The sequence below is a fragment of the Penicillium paradoxum genome (assembly GCF_028828445.1).
Source record: "Penicillium paradoxum strain IBT 22861 chromosome Unknown utg000003l_segment0_segment0, whole genome shotgun sequence".
Taxonomy (NCBI): domain Eukaryota; kingdom Fungi; phylum Ascomycota; class Eurotiomycetes; order Eurotiales; family Aspergillaceae; genus Penicillium; species Penicillium paradoxum.
Window position 1 is genome coordinate 1531962 of NW_026643181.1, and position 19072 is coordinate 1551033.

General features: G+C 49.2%; 7 protein-coding genes across 7 annotated transcripts; 3 read left to right on the forward strand and 4 right to left on the reverse strand.

Moving 5' to 3' along the window:
• Positions 1–1198: 1198 nt before the first annotated feature.
• Positions 1199–4083, forward strand: N7457_002493 (class I SAM-dependent methyltransferase; the record flags this gene model as incomplete). Its single annotated transcript, XM_057173539.1, has 9 exons — positions 1199–1408; positions 1461–1592; positions 1643–1659; positions 1714–1973; positions 2027–2101; positions 2154–3432; positions 3486–3624; positions 3676–3878; positions 3933–4083. 9 exons carry the CDS (start codon positions 1199–1201, stop codon positions 4081–4083), a joined length of 2466 nt encoding a protein of 821 aa, XP_057033690.1.
• A 1432-nt stretch (positions 4084–5515) lies between these two features.
• Positions 5516–7655, reverse strand: N7457_002494 (Retrieval of early ER protein Rer1; the record flags this gene model as incomplete). Its single annotated transcript, XM_057173540.1, has 6 exons — positions 5516–5624; positions 5692–6177; positions 6758–6821; positions 6920–7222; positions 7362–7479; positions 7587–7655. The coding sequence occupies 6 exons, from the start codon at positions 7653–7655 to the stop codon at positions 5516–5518; spliced, it is 1149 nt and encodes a 382-aa protein (XP_057033691.1).
• Positions 7656–8101: 446 nt separating this feature from the next.
• On the forward strand, positions 8102–9194 carry echA (enoyl-CoA hydratase echA; the record flags this gene model as incomplete). Its single annotated transcript, XM_057173541.1, has 4 exons — positions 8102–8249; positions 8305–8442; positions 8540–9085; positions 9145–9194. The coding sequence occupies 4 exons, from the start codon at positions 8102–8104 to the stop codon at positions 9192–9194; spliced, it is 882 nt and encodes a 293-aa protein (XP_057033692.1).
• A 158-nt stretch (positions 9195–9352) lies between these two features.
• On the reverse strand, positions 9353–10923 carry N7457_002496 (PAS domain-containing protein; the record flags this gene model as incomplete). The annotated part of the gene is made up of 2 exons (XM_057173542.1): positions 9353–10329; positions 10497–10923. 2 exons carry the CDS (start codon positions 10921–10923, stop codon positions 9353–9355), a joined length of 1404 nt encoding a protein of 467 aa, XP_057033693.1.
• Positions 10924–11343: 420 nt separating this feature from the next.
• Positions 11344–13134, reverse strand: N7457_002497 (putative MFS alpha-glucoside transporter; the record flags this gene model as incomplete). Its single annotated transcript, XM_057173543.1, has 2 exons — positions 11344–12729; positions 12823–13134. The coding sequence occupies 2 exons, from the start codon at positions 13132–13134 to the stop codon at positions 11344–11346; spliced, it is 1698 nt and encodes a 565-aa protein (XP_057033694.1).
• A 1150-nt stretch (positions 13135–14284) lies between these two features.
• On the forward strand, positions 14285–15194 carry N7457_002498 (uncharacterized protein; the record flags this gene model as incomplete). The annotated part of the gene is made up of 3 exons (XM_057173544.1): positions 14285–14814; positions 14874–15067; positions 15133–15194. 3 exons carry the CDS (start codon positions 14285–14287, stop codon positions 15192–15194), a joined length of 786 nt encoding a protein of 261 aa, XP_057033695.1.
• Positions 15195–15635: 441 nt separating this feature from the next.
• fgaCat (catalase easC) lies at positions 15636–17310 on the reverse strand (the record flags this gene model as incomplete). Its single annotated transcript, XM_057173545.1, has 4 exons — positions 15636–16886; positions 16942–17121; positions 17178–17230; positions 17289–17310. The coding sequence occupies 4 exons, from the start codon at positions 17308–17310 to the stop codon at positions 15636–15638; spliced, it is 1506 nt and encodes a 501-aa protein (XP_057033696.1).
• Positions 17311–19072: the final 1762 nt, after the last annotated feature.

Consider the following 19072-nt stretch of genomic DNA (forward strand, 5'->3'; position numbering starts at 1 on the left):
ATCAGTTGCCAAGAGGCACCTTACCTAAAAGGGTTTAAACAGGTGTGCAAATAGCGAAAAGGTGGGTTTTTGGGGTGTGCAAATAGTATCTCTCATCCAAAGACAACCAAGGCAGAACCCCACATGATTGGTTTGAAACGGGTCACCAGCGTTCTTCTCATCCGTGACTTGATTGTGATTGGCCCATACTGCCGTCCGCTTTTGTCACCGCCTTCTCGAAACATGTATGGTCATTTCAATCTCCTTTCATACATTACGTAATACTCCCCACCCCGCAATGAGTCCATTCCCATTTGCAGACCTACCTACCTACCTAGGTATAAAGAGGAAATCATTACTCATTTCAGGGCAGTGCATCATTGCTATCAATGTGCGACTCTTTACGCGTCATGTATGGCCTTAATATTGTACACCGTATAATAAATGCACCCAATATATAAATCCAGATCATGAAGGTCCAGTCAAGTCTATACAAGTGTCTGTGAATCAAATCATCGCCTACGAATGGAAACGTCCTTCTATGTCACGCTAGAGCCGGTTGAACATGTAAGCTTCTCCCAAATGCGAGACTTGAACAAGGGCTACCAACTATCCAATGCGTGCAGAAGCAATTTATAAACTGAAGTTGCCATCAAATCTAAGGCACTCCCGGTGTGCTGGCGATGGCGGAGTTGATTGGCGCCCGTGGACCCCCGAGGATGGCCTGGCGGCCCTATGGGGGCGCCTAACACCTCCACGGGCCCTGGCCAACGGAACCACCGCAGCCGGCGCCAAGAGTCCGGGGGTCACATGGGAATTCGTTGGGCTGTGAGTGGCTGCCGACAGGCTCCTGCAGAGCGTAATGAACCCGATTGCTCTTAGAGTTGGCTCCCGAGGTCTTACATTCCCGAGTCTATATCGGATTTGCGTGCTACTTTCGGATGATCTACTAGGACCATGATGAATCATGTACCAGCTACTTCCCTAATGCACCTCGATACGAATGTAGGCCGGGTTCATAGTACCTTCCGTTGCCCTTAAACGTCCTCCTCTCATCTGCCACTGCCCCCATGTGTCGTCGTGATAGGACATGGGTAACGCTACCGTTCCCTCATGAGGGGCACATATGGTCAAGCCAGACCTAATCTGGGTTTGTATATGAATCTCTCGGTCGCTTCCCTTGGTCTTCGTTCTTTGCATCGCTCTTTGCATATTGAAAATGGATTGGATGCATGTCTACATCGCCGGGGCTGCCGTACTGGTTTTTGCTCTAGTCGGCTTGGTGCTTATCGTTTCTTCAAAGCACATCAACATCGCCAATACTAGAGTTGGTCCATACTTGAGATTCATATGGGCGAACTTCATCAAACCGCATGACAAGAAGGCCGGTGACCAGCAGGGTGCATTGGAGAGTTTCTATAAAACCCAGGTGGGATTGAATGAGCTGGACCTTGAATCTGGTTCCAAACTGACCGTGTCAGGCCGCCATTTATGATGCCACTCGTCGTCGTCTTCTCTGTGGTCGCGAGGACATGCTCGGTCTTGTGGCTGCACAGCTAAAATATAAGATCGATAACAAGGAAGTCAAGGCTGGAAAGGCTGTTTGGGTGGATGTGGGTATACCGAATTGCGTTAATTGGGAGCCAGCGCTAATGTATTCTAGGTGGGTGGTGGTACTGGGTAGGCAAAGACGAGCTCCGTGGCCATACAAATCCAACATCTGACTCGTGGCAGATACAACATTGAAGCAATGGCGGCCTTTCTTCCAGTGGACAAGTTCTTTCAGCACGTTTACCTAGTTGACCTCTCCCCGTCCCTGTGCGAAGTAGCCCGCAACCGGTTCGAGCGCCTGGGTTGGAAAAATGTTACAGTGCTTTGCCAGGATGCTCGGTCTTTCTGTCTGCCAGCAAAGGAGTTTGATCCGCGCTCTTCGGCTCCAGAAGGTGATGGGGTGGATTTGATCACTATGAGCTACAGCTTATCCATGATTCCTGGTGAGCCTGGTCGTGGAAATCCACAAAATACAATCAACACTGACCATTTTTAGACTATTACAGCGTTGTGGACTCACTGACCTCCCGCTTGAAGTTGAGTGGAATACTGGGAGTATGTGATTTCTACGGTAAGAAGCGGATTGGGACATCTGTGTTGAAAGTTACTCATTGAAATTGCAGTCCAAAGCATTGTGGATGTGTCCTGTCGCAACTACACTGGTGGCGCTTTCAACCGCCATGTCAATTGGCTTGGGCGTATGTTCTGGAGAGCCTGGTTCGATTTTGACCGAGTCAGCCTCGAGGCTGCCCGTCGAGACTACCTTGAGTACAAATTCGGTACGGTCATCTCCGCTAGTGAGAGAAACTACCTTCTCGGTGGTATTCCTTACTACATCTTTGTCGGTTGTCCCAAGGAGATCGCATCTGCACCGTCAAGTCAGTCCATCGAAAAGCTGGATGCTTCTTTCACCGAGTCTCCTTATCTGCTTCCTGCCAATCATCAACATGAGATGGATAATGCAGTGGTAAAAAGCACGCAGGAGATCCGCTCCAAGGCATATGAATCTGCAGTCATTAACTTGAGCGCAAATTTACCATTACCATCATCTTTCTACCAGAACCACCATTACCGCATTTATTACAACGACATGCTGCACAAGCATACTCAATTCCATAACGAGTACATCTACGCATTTACATGGGAAGACCCGCGAGTTGACCACCGGCTCCTGAACATCGGCAAAGACGACGTGATTCTGGCCATCACCAGCGCTGGTGACAACATCCTTGATTATCTGCAGAAGAACCCACGCCGGGTACACGCAGTCGATCTGAACCCTAATCAGAACCATCTGCTCGAGCTTAAGGTTGCCTGCTACTCAGCGTTGGGTCACCGGGATATGTGGAAGATCTTCGGCGATGGCAAGCACGCACAATTCCGTGAACTGCTCATCTCTAAGCTGAGCCCCCATCTGTCCAGTCAGGCTTTCCAATATTGGCTCGAACACAGCCAAACGTTTACCTCCAGTTCTGGGCATGGGCTTTATGAGACTGGTGGTTCTCGTCATGCGATCCGCATGGTACGCTGGCTCTTCAATATTTTCGGGCTGCAGGGTGAAGTTCGCAAGCTATGTGAAGCACAGAGTCTCGCAGAGCAACGCGAAATCTGGCCTCGTATTCGACGTGTACTAATGAGCCGACCACTCCATTGGGCGATCGTGAGCACCGAATGGTTTGCTTGGAAAGCCGCCGGAGTGCCACGCAACCAGCGAAACATGATTATCGACGACTACTTTCACCGCAACGGCTTGACTGAAGATATGAAAAAGGGCAAAGACGTCAGCGGCCAATCAATCTGGGAATACGTTGTCAATACACTTGACCCCGTTATCAACGACACCCTGATCAGCAACGACAATTATTTCTACTTCCTTTGTGTCCAGGGCAAATTCTCTCGCAGGTACATTATCCTTTCCCTGGGGTTTTAACTACCCACCCTGACCAAATTCATAGATGCCACCCAACTTATCTGTCACCTCAAGCACATGTCAGGCTTTCTACGCCTGGTGCATTTGATGGCCTCCGTATCCACACTGATGAGATCAACGAAGTGATCAACCGGATAACCCCGGGCACTTTGACTATCGCTGTGGTAAGTATCAAAATAGCACTAGGCAGACTTCTCATATTAATTCTCGATCAGGTCATGGACTCAATGGACTGGTTTGATGCCGCAGGGGATTCAGCCCCAGCCCAAGCACGAACATTCAACAGCGCCTTGAAAAAGGGTGGTCGCATTCTTCTTCGTTCTGCCAGCATCGATCCTTGGTATATCAAACATTTTGAAGAGAACGGTTTCTCTGCTCGTCGCGTCGGAGCTCGTTTCCCAGGGACTTGCATTGACCGGTGAGTTTTGGCCCTTTGTCCTTAGCTATTGTGTACAAAGCTTATACATTACAGGGTCAATATGTACGCATCTACCTGGATCTGCACTAAGACGAAGGACATGTCCCGCACGAATGCAGACCGGAAAATCTCGACGCTCTCCTTGACCGAAAGTGCGATTCCTGTGGGCGAGATATCGAGTAGTGTGGACGATCTGGTGGTTTGAAGCGGGTGAACTCCGGCTTTCCCTCTCTTTTTGTTCTTTCTATTGTGCCGTGTCTTGGACATTTGTTTATGATACCTATGAAAGGGAGTTGAATGAGATGTTTCAAATAATTGTCTTAAAACACTGAGGAGTATGAACTCCATTCTGACCGCGATTCCAGTATGGAATGAGAGAACCGTCCACAACCCATTTTTATTGCCATGAATCCAGTTAAATAAACTTAGACTAACCTTTAGCCAGCTTCTTGTGACTATCCGAAAGCTACATTGCCAACAGACCTTTTTCAAAAAGCCCCCAGGCCGGGATGAAGATGGTTTTCGGAGTGGTCTACTACGATGCAGATCCCTACAGATCACGGCGATCCCCCGAAAAGCATATCTCCCAGCGCCAATATGAGCGCATTTGCGCGCGTACTACACCTACACACCCTTGCATTCATGAAGAGTGGACCTAATATGTTTCCCTCGCCCTATTAGCAAGCCCAATCCCCTCCACGAATACGAAACCCCAACATCGCCAAGTTTTCAAGTCAAGCCATCTCAAGATTTCCCAAAATAGAGACATGCCATTCGACTCTCAGGGCGATAAATGGTCGTGGTGAGATTGGTCTTATTCTCATGTATACGATAGAGAGCAATGTCTTACGAATATTACAGTGAACCTTGTATCCGAGGCCACCGTTCATCTAAATGCGCACATTACGATCGACTAATGAAGAGAGTTCCTAAAGCTGGACGTCCGTTGGCATCATGTTCGCATCTCGATGGGGCTGATTGCAGTTGTCGGGAGGTTTGGGCGATTATGGTTCCGCTGGCTCCAGGTATGTCTCAGAGAGATACGATTGTTTGTGTTTGGAGTGAAATGATGTTGATGTTGCTGCTGAGTAGGATCAACGGTTTGCAAGCAACAATCCAAAGTGCAGCCCGTGAGACGGCAGCAAAGCTAGCAGGTTGGCCGTGTTTACGCTGGCATTGGGGGTTATGGGAGTTTGGGCTATGGGTTGTGCTGATGGGTCTGCTTTTTTATAAGGAATCGGGTGCATTGTAAGCTACGGCTTGAGCCCTAAATCTAGAAAGTCATATAGAAATCAGAATATGAAACTACAATGTATTGTAGCCATTGGAATCCATCTAAATTCTCAACCAAGGCAAAATGTATCCCGTTATATTCGGGATCAGCAAAGGGCTCAACGGATACTGATATAACGATCAGGATCTCCTGTATCCTGTTTAATGTCAAAAACGGGCTCGTTTGACCTATGAGCCAATTTCAGCCAAGCAGCAGACATTTGAAAGAAAGAAGGTAACCATGAACATCAAGGCCGAGAGCTTTCAATCCGCAGCTGACTATCCCACCGGGAGATCTTTGTAAAACGCCACGGAATGTCATAAAACGCAAGCAACCGGAATCATCCACTATGACAAGTCCGTTGCTAACCAGACATTCCCTGAGAGAATCTTCCAAGAAACAGCTCACCCACCAGCACACCGAAAACCACCGCACCAAAAACACCAATGTTGCAGGTCATCACCGCTATCATTCTATTTCCATCAGTGATAATTAGTTGAGTACTCGACAACAAACCTTTCTAGACAAGATATCACCTACATGAAATATCCCGTTACCGCCCTAGCACACTCAAGCAGAGCACACGTCCCATCCTTCCGGAAACTCCACGTTCCACTAGCCTTCCACGACAGAAGACATTTCTGGGACACGCTCTTTCGAGGTGTAGCTCGTTCGAGCAGACCTATTGACGTGCTTCTTGCTTCAATGTCATGAGAGAGTGATACATCGTCTGGATCGTCCTCCCCGGGAACATGTAGATAGTCTGGGGGAGACCCGAGCTTCGCTTTCCGCCCGCTTTGTTGATTTACGGGCGCGAGAAGCAGATCCGACGGGACGGTCTCTTGCGACCAGGATCGTTCAAGTTGGGATTTAAGAGCACCCAGAAAGCGGTTGAGGATGGCGAGGATGAAGATGAAGATCAGTGTTAAAATATACTGGGTCACGGTTGATGTTGTCCAGCCTGTGAAGAAGATGGTGATTTCGGTCGACGCCGAGAAAACCGTTGGCATGGGCTTGTCCATGACGCTAGGGCCCCCTCGGTGTGAAGCTCAATTTAAAAAGGGGTGTTGTGTGCGCTCACTTCATGTTGTGGATGGAACTGTTGGGGAGAATACGGGGTAAGTCTAGGTTATTTGGCGATGGAGCTGATGAAACTACATGGGTGTTGCTGGTTATCTATTTCTCCGGATGTTCAGCTCAAGAAATCCAGGCAATCCACTCAGCCACCTGGAATGTCTCAAGTATGATGTGACCTTCCCCTTTACGTCGACCTATAAGAAATAAGGGCTATAAAAAGAAAGACTTGGAGCTTTTGAGTTTTTCATAATATATTGCAAGTCAGTTCATTCATTGACTTCAGGTCTAATCATATTTCACAGGTGAAGAAGACTGGAACACGCCAAACCAGCGGTCCTCTAAGCAAGCAAGGATTAAAAGAGTCTGGGAAATTCATAAATGGTCCACCGCCAGCCCGGCGCTTTCACCTCTTTTCGTATCATGTCTGTCCATAGCTCACCAAGCCAAAGCGCGCATGCGATCAATCGTGGATATAGAGTCAGAGACAGAAATAAAGCTAAGGAATTAAAGAGCTCATGAACGGCCGTACCGTGTCTTTCCAAAGGAGAAAGGCACGTAGCGGTACTTGATCATATGCTGGATTTGTCGTCGCACTGGAAAGAAAGGTCAAGTCAGAGAGATGGCCATCGAAAGGAAGAGCGGATGCAAATCGCTACCACATCCAACCCGGACGGGCATAGGGGAAACGTACTCGTCAACACAAACAGAATAATCCAATAGACAACCAGCACGGGCCAGAAGACGGGGATATCGAAGACGGCAAACCAAGAACAAACGAAGCCAATGGTGATGGCGCGGGTGGCCGAGTGCCAAAACTTGAACTCTGGCAGACGGCGGATGAAGGGCCGGAACTCCTCATCTTTCTTGGTAGGGAGGCTGGGGGACCCCGCGTCACCATCCTCAAGGCCCTCGTCCTGGGTGAGAGAGGGGTCGAATTTGGGAGTGAGGAAGGCGAGGAAAAGGTTCAGAAGATAAATTCCGAGAGTATATGCGACTGTGATTTAGAAATGCCAAGGTTAGCAGATTGTTTATGGTGCATCAAGCGCTGTCAACACCATGCCCGGCTTGTTGGGCTCGAAGCGCATCATGTCCACCCTCCGATTTCCATGAATAGGGGATCTGGTGAGTCGTACCAATGTACCAGCCCTGCGCAAAGACAATGCGCAGGAAGAAGATGAAAAGGAGTACGCCGGAGCCAACCCAGCGGTAGGTTGTGTATGGGGTCGAGGCATCGAGGTAGGCTTGGTAATGCTGTGATTGAGAGGTTAGCACGTTGGTCCAAATCTCCTGGTTTGTTCTCGAGATGAAAGATATCAAGACGTTGCGCGATGCTGCTTTCCCCTCACAAAAACACTCACCCGGGTCAATTTAGAGGTGTGCGCAGACACGGCTGTGAAAGGCGACTGATCGGGCTCAGGAACATCCATGATGAAAAGGCCGGGAAGAATGGAGGGGACACAGGACTAGACCACCGAAAGAAAAGAATGAAAGACAGAAAGCAAAGGAAAAGCAGTGATTAAGATAAGCAGCCGAAACCAGACATTCCAGGACAGGACAGGCACTGCGCTTCAGGACAGAAAAGTGTCCACTGCCCGGAGGCCAATCAGACTGCAGATTGTCCACCAGCCATCCACATGCACGTGACATGTGGCACTGTGTGGCAGTGCAATGGCCTAAGCCAGACTAACTGCTTTGGTCCTAGTCAGTTCACGTGAACCTCGGGACGGTTAACTTCGGCGTTAAGACGGTCGCGGGGAAACGGGTCATCTACGGTGTATGATGTTATCGCGTAGCTACTATTTTCACTTTCTCCCTTTCTCACACTAATACAATTCCAATTCTCTGAAAGTAATTGTCCTCTCAATATATCAAAATGTTTGCCCGTCAATGCACTCGTCTGGCCTCTTCCCGGACATCCATCCCTTTGACTTCTTACTTAGCCCGAGTCCGGGGTTATTCTTCGGCTACCGGCAGCTACGAGCACATCCTCACTTCGACCCCCAAGCCCGGTGTGGGATTGAGTATGCAAAGAATGGTCAAATTTATATATAAGATGTATGCTGATTGCCCTTAAAGTTACCCTCAACCGCCCCAAGGCCCTCAATGCCCTATGCACACCCTTGTTCAAGGAGCTCAACGAAGCCCTAAGCAACTATGACAATGACAAGAGCATCGGTGCGATCATCATCACAGGAAGCGAGAAGGCCTTTGCCGGTAAGTCTATATCTCGTCAATCCCCCTGGCATATCATCCCTCGACCCCAATCCCGAATTCCACCGAGATATGTATTGACGAACCAATTCCACCATAGCCGGCGCCGATATCAAAGAAATGGCCCCTCTGAGCTTCTCAGCCGCCTACAATGACAACTTCATCGCCCCATGGTCCCACCTCGCCAACTCCATCCGCACCCCCGTCATCGCCGCGGTCTCCGGCTACGCCCTCGGCGGCGGCTGCGAGCTGGCCATGATGTGCGACATCCTATACTGCACAGAGAATGCCACCTTCGGCCAGCCGGAGATCAAGCTCGGAACAATCCCCGGCGCTGGCGGCTCTCAGCGTCTGACCCGTGCGGTCGGCAAGAGCAAGGCCATGGAGCTTATTCTTACTGGCAAGAACTTCAGCGGCAAGGAGGCTGGTGAGTGGGGTCTTGCGGCTAGAGTTATTGCGGGTGGTAAGGAGGAGTTGCTGGAGCAGGCATACAAGACTGCTGAGACTATTGCCAGCTACAGTCGTGTGGCTGTCATTGCTGGCAAGGAGGTTGTGAACAAGAGCCAGGAGCTGTCGCTTAAGGAGGGTGTTGAGTATGAGAGACGGCTGTTCCATGCGCTCTTTGGTAGCAAGGATCAGAAGATCGGTAAGTTGACTCTTGATTATTGGGAAATAAGACTGGGGTTTGCTAATGATTTGCTTTAGGTATGACTGCCTTTGCAGAGAAGAAGAAGGCTGAGTGGTCGCATGAGTAAATGGGCATCGAAAAGTCTCATTTGGAGTGAGGAATCTAGTGTCTCCATCGCCTGCGTATAATTCATGATGCTAGAGCTGTAGGATACAATATTCGTTCACAGAACATAGAGAAGCATCATCCAACTCACTCCTATATTTCCTTGGCTGGAGTCTCATGCTACGGCATCTCATCCACATCCATTTTATCCGTGTTCATGTCATCCACTGGACGGGCGTTGCCAGTTGGTATCCCGCATTTATACTGTTCTAATCCGCGATTGATCCCAACAATCCCCCATGCGAAGACAGCAACATCACGAATGGTATCCATGAGGTAATGCGCGTGAGGCCCCGTGGTGCCCGGTCCTTCAGCTGCCACTTGGTTGACGGGAGACTTCTCGGATTCGTAAACAAAAGTGGATGCACCTTTTCGGCGAGTTTCCATGCCCTCTCGGCAGAAAGTCCCACTTGATGAGGTTGCAGACGAAGGATTCGTCGAACCGCGTGATATGCGGCCTTGAGACGAACTAGTACTATGGTCCGAATATGTAGCCACAGAGGTTGAAGCATGCGAGGGGTTATAGGATGAGGGTCCGTAGGAAAAGACAGGGTCCGGAGCCCAAGGTGCCGCGAAGGTACCACTGGTGTAAGCTGACGCTGGTTGGGGTGGAGCAGGGGCAGCGGGAATAGGAGCTCGAGCCCGGCGTAGGATCACAACCAGTCCATCCGAGGTACAGGAAACTACCGCCTCCAGCTCAACCGAAGGCGATTCTGTCGCCATGTCGAATTCATCATCTGCGTCTTGAAGAGGATTCCGGAACCAAAACCGCAAATATGCGATTGAATCATTCGCTTTTGCGCCTTCGAGACATCTCACTACATCACGCAGGCATTCTTCTTGTATACAGAAGTAGAAACTCTGTGAGATGAGCTCGGTTGGGTGAATACCCAAAATCTCCGAGACCCCGCTCGTGGCATGCATGATCGTAGCGGTTCGAGTGAAGCGGTTGACGAACAAGGCTGCGCGAGCCTCATGAAGAGGCTCTGTGAGGCGCTGCGAGAACTTGTTCGAAATCCAAGTGAGCATATGGTAACGGGGATCATTTGGAGAAGAAGCGAAGAGCTGGCGGACAATGGGTGCATCCACGGCACGCTCTAATTTATGGAATGTCAGCGTGACAGTCATGGAATATGGGTTTGGTTGGATTCCGATGAAGGCCATATTTGTAAACACAAAGCCGATTTCAACGAGGGGGAAAGGAAAAATCCATCAAAGGATCTAGTCCTCTGTTCATCACTCAAATGCGCGAGATCGTACTTACTTTGACTGCCCTCCCCTTGACCATAGACCGTAGTACTCGCTACCAAAACATCAGAGACAACCGTAAAGACACACTCACACCCAACCCAGGAGCCATTTTTATGGCGGATAGAGCAGTAGTTCAAGACAGCCGCCCTATCCAGATGCACACTGCGGCTATGAATCGACCGCGCAAAGGGTAGTTCCTGGGGGTGAAAGTAGTCCCAACAAGAGCGATTCAGCACATCATGAGGCTGATAGCCTAGCACGACTTCTATGCTGTCCGAGGCGTATCGGATGGAGGCATCCTGGGATAGATCTGGCGAGGAGTTAGCTAGGGGCGTAAATGAAGAATACAAAAAGCCTCCAAGTTCAGATCGAACGATGTAAGATGGTGGCTGCAGGTTGACAGGGGTTGTATCGATGGCACTAGTGGGTAGACTTGCCATGGATTGTGATGAATGTGGTGTCCATTGCGGCTGATGTGTTCGCCGCAGAAGAGTGGAACCGCGCGCACGTCCGAAATAAATATGCTAGTTATGTATGTATATATGTAGGTTGGAGGGAATCTACAAAGAGGATATGAGCTCCCACATTGAGTGGAGGACTGAAACCTTCCAAGGTTGTTTTGGCACGGGAACATCCACTTCGGTGGTTTTCTAGGGTGACCTCATCGTGCTGCATTTGTCTGTTTAATTTAGACCCTTACTTTCTACCGGATTATTGATCTCTACATGGAAATAGAGATCTACGTAGGGATGTAGGTATGGTCATGTAAGAGATATTAGAATTAACGCTATGTACATGTAAGAGTGCCTGCCAGTTTGGGGCTGAGAGCAAGATTGGTCGTAAACATAACACACATTGCATCATATCGTGTCATTTTTCTCTAATTGGTTGACATCAGTCATGGCATTCTTCTCGGTGCGATAATCATCAATGACGTGCCCCGCGATATTTTCGTCGAACACGTCCACATGGGTGGTCGCAAACTTGCGAGCGCTCACACCACGCTCAAAGAGCATATCAAGCTCAGCGAATGTGCGACCACGAGGTTCTGGGACGCGGAAGTAAGTGTAGATAATACAACAGAAGCAGATGCCGCCCCAAAAGAAACCAGCATAGTTGCCCCAGTCCCAGGCGCTGGGGTTCAACATGTAAGGGGTCAGAACGCCGCAAATGATGCCGACGATGTTGTACAGGTTGCGACCGAGCACAACTGTCTTGATTTGCAGACGGCGGGTGGAGAGTTCTGCTACAAGAGAGTAGCAGACCGTACCAACAGTTAGTTGGTAGCACAAGGCCCAGACCAACATCATAGCTCCCGTAGCTAGGGAGCCTTGGTTCCTGTTCTCTTCAGGAACCAACCCAAGGAAACCCATGATCATTAGCATGGTGCAGAGTCCACAAAGGCCCCACAGACACAGCGTTCGGCGGCCAATTCCAAGGGTCATAAGGAACCATGCTCCAAAAACGCCAACCATGTTGATGCCATATTGACCCATGGCGAAGGCGTATGAGTTGCTTTCGCTCAGTCCAGCCTGTGTCAAAAAGTAGGTGGAATAATTGGAGAAGGAGTTTCCGCTTAGATTTTGCATCGCCCAAACCATACAGACAATTTCAGTACGGCGGAGATCGGTGCCTTTGAAGCAGTCCAAGTAGCTGGCACCCTTGGTGATCTTCTCCTCCAGGGCGGTAGTGTGAACCATCATAGCAATAGTCTCGTCGGGATCAAAGTCTCCTTGCTGACTCTTACTGGTTAACCGCAGAAGGACCCGCTTCGCATCTTCAGTGCGACCTTTACGAACCAACCACCAAGGGGATTCGGGCGCAAGCCAAATGGCAACGAAGAGCGGCACCGGCCACATCCATTGCAGTCCGTATGGAATACGGTAGGCCCATTCATCAGTCCGATCCAGCATACCCATAATCACACCGATGCCAATAAGCTGACCAAGACCCCAACAGAAATTGACATAGGTGGTCAGGTATCCTCGCAGCGCCACAGGGCACACCTCCGACGCATAGGTAATGGTCAGGGTCTGGAAAACACCCCATGGAATACCGCAGAGAATCTCCGCTGCAAGCAGCGCTTGCACATTCTGAGCCGTGAAGAAGATTGCCGTCCACGCAGTAACCAGTATGAGGCAGGCCATGATCGTGTACCGGTAACCGAAACGTTCGGAGGCCCAACCGTTGATGAAAAGACCGATGATTTCGCCGCAGTAGGCGCCGTTGCTCAGACCTGCTTGCCACTGTACGCCCAAATAATTGTCAGTTTCTTCAACACTCACGTCGGCGCACTCTCATTCGCTCAAGAGACGCTATTGGAACTGAATTGAACTTACCGGCGCAGATACTTGATATTCGTCATTACCAATAAGCTCGCCATACTTGCGATTGAATTGATCAAAGGCATAGAAGTTGTTCACCAAGCTAATATCGTAGCCCTCCATGACAATGCAGGTTGAGATGAGCACGCTCCACATAACAGCCTTCGGATACAGTCGGATACCCTGCATCAAAGTCATAGATCGCTCCTTCTCTGCGGCCGCCTTAGCATTTTGGATGACGTTCGCCGCACAGGAATCTGAACCCGGTCCCGGGGCCGAGTGATAACCACCCGGCGTGATGGTGTCTGATGCCTTAGGGTCGGCCATGTTGGATATAGGCGAAGACAAAGGCACCAGATACGATCGAAGTACTCGGAGGGATAAGTGGAAGACGATTCTCGAACAACTTTCGATATGGGTTTGAAAGTTGATCTGGTGGACCTGGGGTCAGGGGGGAAAAAATCAAAGTCCCCACAATGCGGCGAACATGGCACGCGAGCACTCCAAGGGTAGCGAGAATACCCTTGACAGCTCCCGAGGGTCTTGGATCCTGCGAAGAGAAGGGCTAGACAAATCGAGGATGGTAGCCGGCTCGAATTGGCGGGGAAGGGTTGGGCTCGAGGCCTCTAAACACAAATTTTCGCGGGAAAGGACGCTTGGCGATTGCCGCATCGGGCAAATGATGGGTCGTTGGTCATAGTGACACTCATTCTCATTTGATATTCCATGGGCGCTATTCACTTTCGGTTGACTTTGGCTGAAAGGAGTGCTGATCAAATCTGTTAGTGACATTCAGGACATATTGTTCTCCGGACTCCGGACTCACATCCCCACGTGGGGGGCCGCCTATGATGGGCAATGTGATACTTCGTATTTTTTTCTTCTTCGAATACGAAGTACTAGTAATTATTGCGCACATTAGCTTCTGCTGGGAAGGACCATACGCATCTTCGAACTTAAATCCGTACCAGGGATCCCTTGTGTCATGCACGTATAAGCACTTAACATCTACAACATGCATACATGTACGGAGTACTCCATACCTACATGTAGGTATATGGTCGAGCATAAGACGGTTCTGTCTTTGATGGACAAGTGAGAGCTATTCAGGCCTCTTAATCTAAATAATGCCTTTATCTAAGACTACCTACCTTCCGAAGAAGTCCTTTGATCGAGTCGATCAATCACAACCTTCTTTAAGCATCTATATCTGTTCCTTTCATGAACGTAAGTAATGACGGTCTATTCCCACGATATTAATTGATCAAACACTCATATCAAAGGCTGCCCTGTCACTATAATAGGTTGTTTTTACCATAAAACGGTTTCATTGACTCCCCAACCCTGAAGTATAAAGCCCCAAGTCGTTCCTCACTTATATGCATATCAGCCAATCCATCAACTCAACCTGAGAACTAGTTCAACAACAATCGGCTAGTGAAAACATTCCCCTTATCCGGTAACTAGATCTACAAAAATGCCCAGCCGACAAAATGACCCCAGCAAGCCTCAACGGCCTATAAAGCGCCGTGTTAACAAACGTCCCGTTGCAACCACGAATGTGTATCACATGCTCACCGCAAAGAAAACAACTATCCCACTCGAGCTCGGGAGCAAAAATGTTTCCAAATTCTCTCTTGAGATCATTGATGTCGGCGAAGTAGATGTATGTGATCCTGAAGACCCGAACCGAAATAATCATTGCATTTTCAGACTCACCTTCGCAGAAGCAACGCCAGAAGCTACCCCCCACGCCCCTATCAAAACTAGAGGTCTAGTGCTGGACGTGGTGCCCGATGAACAGAAAGAGACAACGACTACCTGTGAGTTCCACATGAAGACCTTCCAGTACGAAGGCCCGCATCGCGATGCACTAGAAGTTATAGATTTGCCTATTCGAGGCAAAAAGACAGCCAGGGACTTTGTCCGCGTGCTTCGGAACTCGGGTATGATTCCTTGTGAGTTCATCTGGTCAGAGCTGTTTTTGGATGGCTACAGGGACTTTGCGTAAGTTTCTATTCGTTTCTATGTGTCTGGTGCCATATGCTAACCTACAATATCAATAGATCCCAGTTCATTTACCATCTCAACGACAAAAAGGTCCTGGAGCTTCCGGAGGATGCTGCCACTACGATTTTCGGTCAGTTTAATCTGAGATTGAACGATGGTGTCGAGGACACACCGGCGCCTGTGACTTATGCTGTGTTTACAAAGGACTATGAGCATGTGTCCATCGAGGGAATCGAGTACAAAGGAACACGTAAGTAGCCCAGAACTGATGTATGCTCTAATTTTGGAAATTGATTGCTAACCAGATATTAATAGGCCGAGTTCAGGGCGAGGACGATGAGGAGGACTATACCGACAACGAATACGACGAGGAGTGAATCATCAAAGCTACTGTCACACATCCGGAGTCTCTTGGTGAGGGCTCTCATATAGGAGATAGCAGAAAGACTAAATTGCAGTTTAATGTTGGTGATGGCTGACGCTATAGTTACTTGCAAAATAGGTACGTGTGGTCATGGTTTGTTCGCTCTCCCACCTGCTTTTGGAAATTCAACTGATCCAGCACAAACATGGAAACTGAAACTAATCACTAGATACGGTGGAACATATATAATGTAGAAAAGGATCATGGCCGATGGTTTAGGGGAAAAGCTTCGACTAGAGTTTTACATACTCGTGAAATTTGAGCAGCGACTAAATCAAGATACAATCATTCATAAAATCATAGTCAAATTGCTGAGATATCTAGATGCAGTGATGTGGAAGCGAAGCCACCATTATTTTGAGTAGGAAGATGCCAATAAGCAAAAGTACCTTATCTACAGACGTGCGGGTGGGGCACCGGTAACATGAGCCTCAGTGGCAGACTGGATGCGAGCTCCAAGATCGGCATTCACGCGACGGAACATCTCGTAAGTTGCTTTGCGAACGCGCTCGTGGGCGCCACAGAGGTGACCGGAGATGTTGCCGACAAAGTTCTCCTGTTGGCCTGGGGTGCGGCCAAGGACTTGCCACAGGCCGTTCGCCTGGACATAATCCTCGGAGGTAACGGGGTGCTGCTCGGCGATGACAGCACCGGTCCACTTTTCGTGTTCCTGGCTAGCCTTGACTGGCATGTGGGCGAGCGGGCGGAAGGTGGAGGGGTAAGCAGGGTTGGCGCCGTAGTTGCCATTGACGTTCATGTAGCCATCGCGGTGTGTTGGGTTGAAGGCCTTGAGCGGGCAGTTCACGGGGATTTGCTCGTAGTTGCCGCCCAGGCGGTGGCGCTGCGTATCTGGGTAGGAGAAGAGACGAGCCTGGAGGACCGGGTCGGCAGAGGGCTCAGCGCCGGGGACCATGTGGGAGGGAGAGAAGGCGGCTTGTTCGATCTCCGCGAAGTAATTCTGCGGGTTCTTGTTGAGAGTGAAGCGGCCGAAGCGGCGCAGAGGCACGTCCTTCTGAGGCCAGACTTTGGTCAGGTCGAAGACGTTCCAGCGGAACTTCTCAGCCTGCTCGGGGCTCAGAACTTGAACGTAGCAGGTCCAAGAGGGATTCTCGCCGCGCTCAATGGCGTTGAACAGATCCTGGGTGTGCCAGTCAGGGTTCTCAGCGGACAGTTTGGTGGCCTCGTCGTTCGTGAATGTCTTGTTACCCTGGTCGGTCTTGCAGTGGATCTGGACGTAATTGAAGGTGCCGTCCGGCTTGATCCATTTGTAGGTGTGGCCAGAGTAGCCATTCATGTGGCGGTAAGAGTAGGGAGTACCACGGTCACTGAAGAGGTGCATCACCTGGTGGACCGCCTCATGGTGGGTGGACAGATAATCCCAGAACATGGTGGCATCCTTGAGGTTAGTCTGCGGGTTGCGCTTCTGAGTGTGTATGAAGACGGGGAACTTGGCAGGATCACGCAGGAAGAAAACTGGGGTGTTGTTGAACACCCAGTCCCAGTTGCCCTCCTCGGTGTAGAACTTCATGGCGAATCCACGAGGATCACGGGCACTGTCAGCGGATCCCTTCTCACCACCGACTGTCGAAAAGCGGGTGAGCATCTTGGTCTTCTTGCCGACACCCTTGAGCATATCGATGGTGGTCTATCCTTCATCAGTCTAGTTTTTGCGCCGCGGATTCATACAAGCTGATACATACGATATCGCTGATGTCGTCGGTGACCTCGAACTCGCCGTAGGCGCCAGCACCTTTGGCATGGACCACGCGCTCCGGAATGCGCTCACGATCGAAATGCGCCAGCAGGTCGATCAGGTGGAAATCCTGCAGCAAGAGAGGGCCATTGAGCCCAATGCGCTGAGCAGCCTGGGGGTCCATGACCTATATGTATACAATTAGATCGCGCAATTCAGGCAGAGGATAGGAGCCAGGCATACTGGGCAGCCGTTCGAGGCTGTGTAGACCGGAGTCTCATTGTAGCGGTAGGTTTCTGCGAAAGAGATCAGATCAGCTGTTGTTCCAGACTTCATGGCAGAGCAGAAACGTACTAGGCTCGTTATCTTGACCCATGATGGCAAATTGTGCGACAGTCGACTTTGAAGAGGAGAAGGAAGAAGTCCCCGAGAGCTAGCTTATGTATGGCCATGCGACGAAAAAAGCTATGTGGAGAGCCATGGAAAAACCCGATGAGGCCCATGGACCCACTGGCAGTGTTGATATGGAATCATCCATTGTCCATTGGCCGTTTTTGGTTTTGGAGGTCTGTTTGAGTCCACAGTGTCTCCTGGGCTACCTTTATAGGTATCCCTAATCTGCGTCAGTAACTCAATATAAGATCTGTATATGCTAGGCCATTGACATGTACAGCTTGATGGAGAACAGTCATACCAATCGCTAACGAGCCGATGTCATCTCGCGTTCGGATCCACTCCCCGAGATCTAGCTAGAGCAATTTGAACGCGATAAGATTGTTAGTCAATACATGTATAACACGTTGATTTTGTGACTGGACTGTGGCTAGACTGAGAACTGGCGCGCGCTGTATTGATATTTCAGGAAGCTCAGGTCATTCTCCCACTTTTGATCCCAATTTAGCAGCTCGATCTGAGCTCAACAAAACGTAATATTTGGCTAGGAACAAACCAGGCCAAGAGATGTACTCTCTATCCAAGTATCCTGGAGAAGAGCAATGGAACCTAAACGATATTAGCCCAGGTGCCTGGCACTCGACCCAGGAACGTTTTCTCTTTCCCTTTTAGTATTAGTCTCCTGCCGCTTTTTGAATCAACCAGTATAACTGAGCACGACCTGGAATATCCAGTACCGATGCAGCTAGATCACATGACAGTCTGAAGACCTATAGGTCACATGACTCGTTTCCCGATTAGGAAGTATATGGTCCTCACTGTTTCTCATACATTTGAGGTCAAGTCTCCCTCTTGCTACAGATCTGACCAGTGAGTCTATAATTAAACTGCAGTAAGAATTCTGCTCCCCAGTTGTGACAGGGATCGCGTTCAATCCGTGCAGTTGTAAATCAAAACGCAAGACTGCTAGGCGCCGATCACCCTCTTCTTTTCCTTCTTATTTCATATTAGATAAATTGGAGATGGAACTTCAATTCTTTTAGTCGGAAGTGTTTCTTCTCCATTGAGCGAAGGATTCCAACTAGATGGTGCTTCTCTAAGAACAGGCAAGGAATAAAGATCATAACAAACGAGCTTTTTGACTAGAGAGTTGACACTATATGTCTAAGACTTTTGAGTAGTATATGCGTATATAGAACCAAGCATAAAATCCAAAATCCCAAGAAGAAAATAAAGTGGGAAAAGGGACTGTTGTTAATACTGTCACCAGCTACAGGAGATGGTAGATACCTGATCTACCCACAGGGCTCAGAGAAGTCTATGTATACTGTGCTCGCTAAGTATGAGGTAAAACTTATGGATAGATGTGATAATAAAGATAAACCTGCTCTTTAAACATGTGGACACTATAATTGACCTGTAACCTAGAAGTATATGCGCACTACTGCTCTCTATGGTTCAAGGTGCTATTTTATATGCCACCTTGGAAGTTAAGGGAAGGGCCAGTTCCATCTGTGTAGAATTATCACACTCTGAAGAGTCTGGAATATATATATACACATATAAAGACTAGAATATGGCAACAAGGCTCAATGAAATACATCACAAGATATGATGTATACACGAAGAACATCAGAACGTCATCATCGTCTGGTAGCTAGAGCCGAGCTGCCAGGTAGCTCTTGGCTTACTCCAATGTCAGCCGGGAGCTCATTACACATAGCATGATGATCCGCTAATTCGCC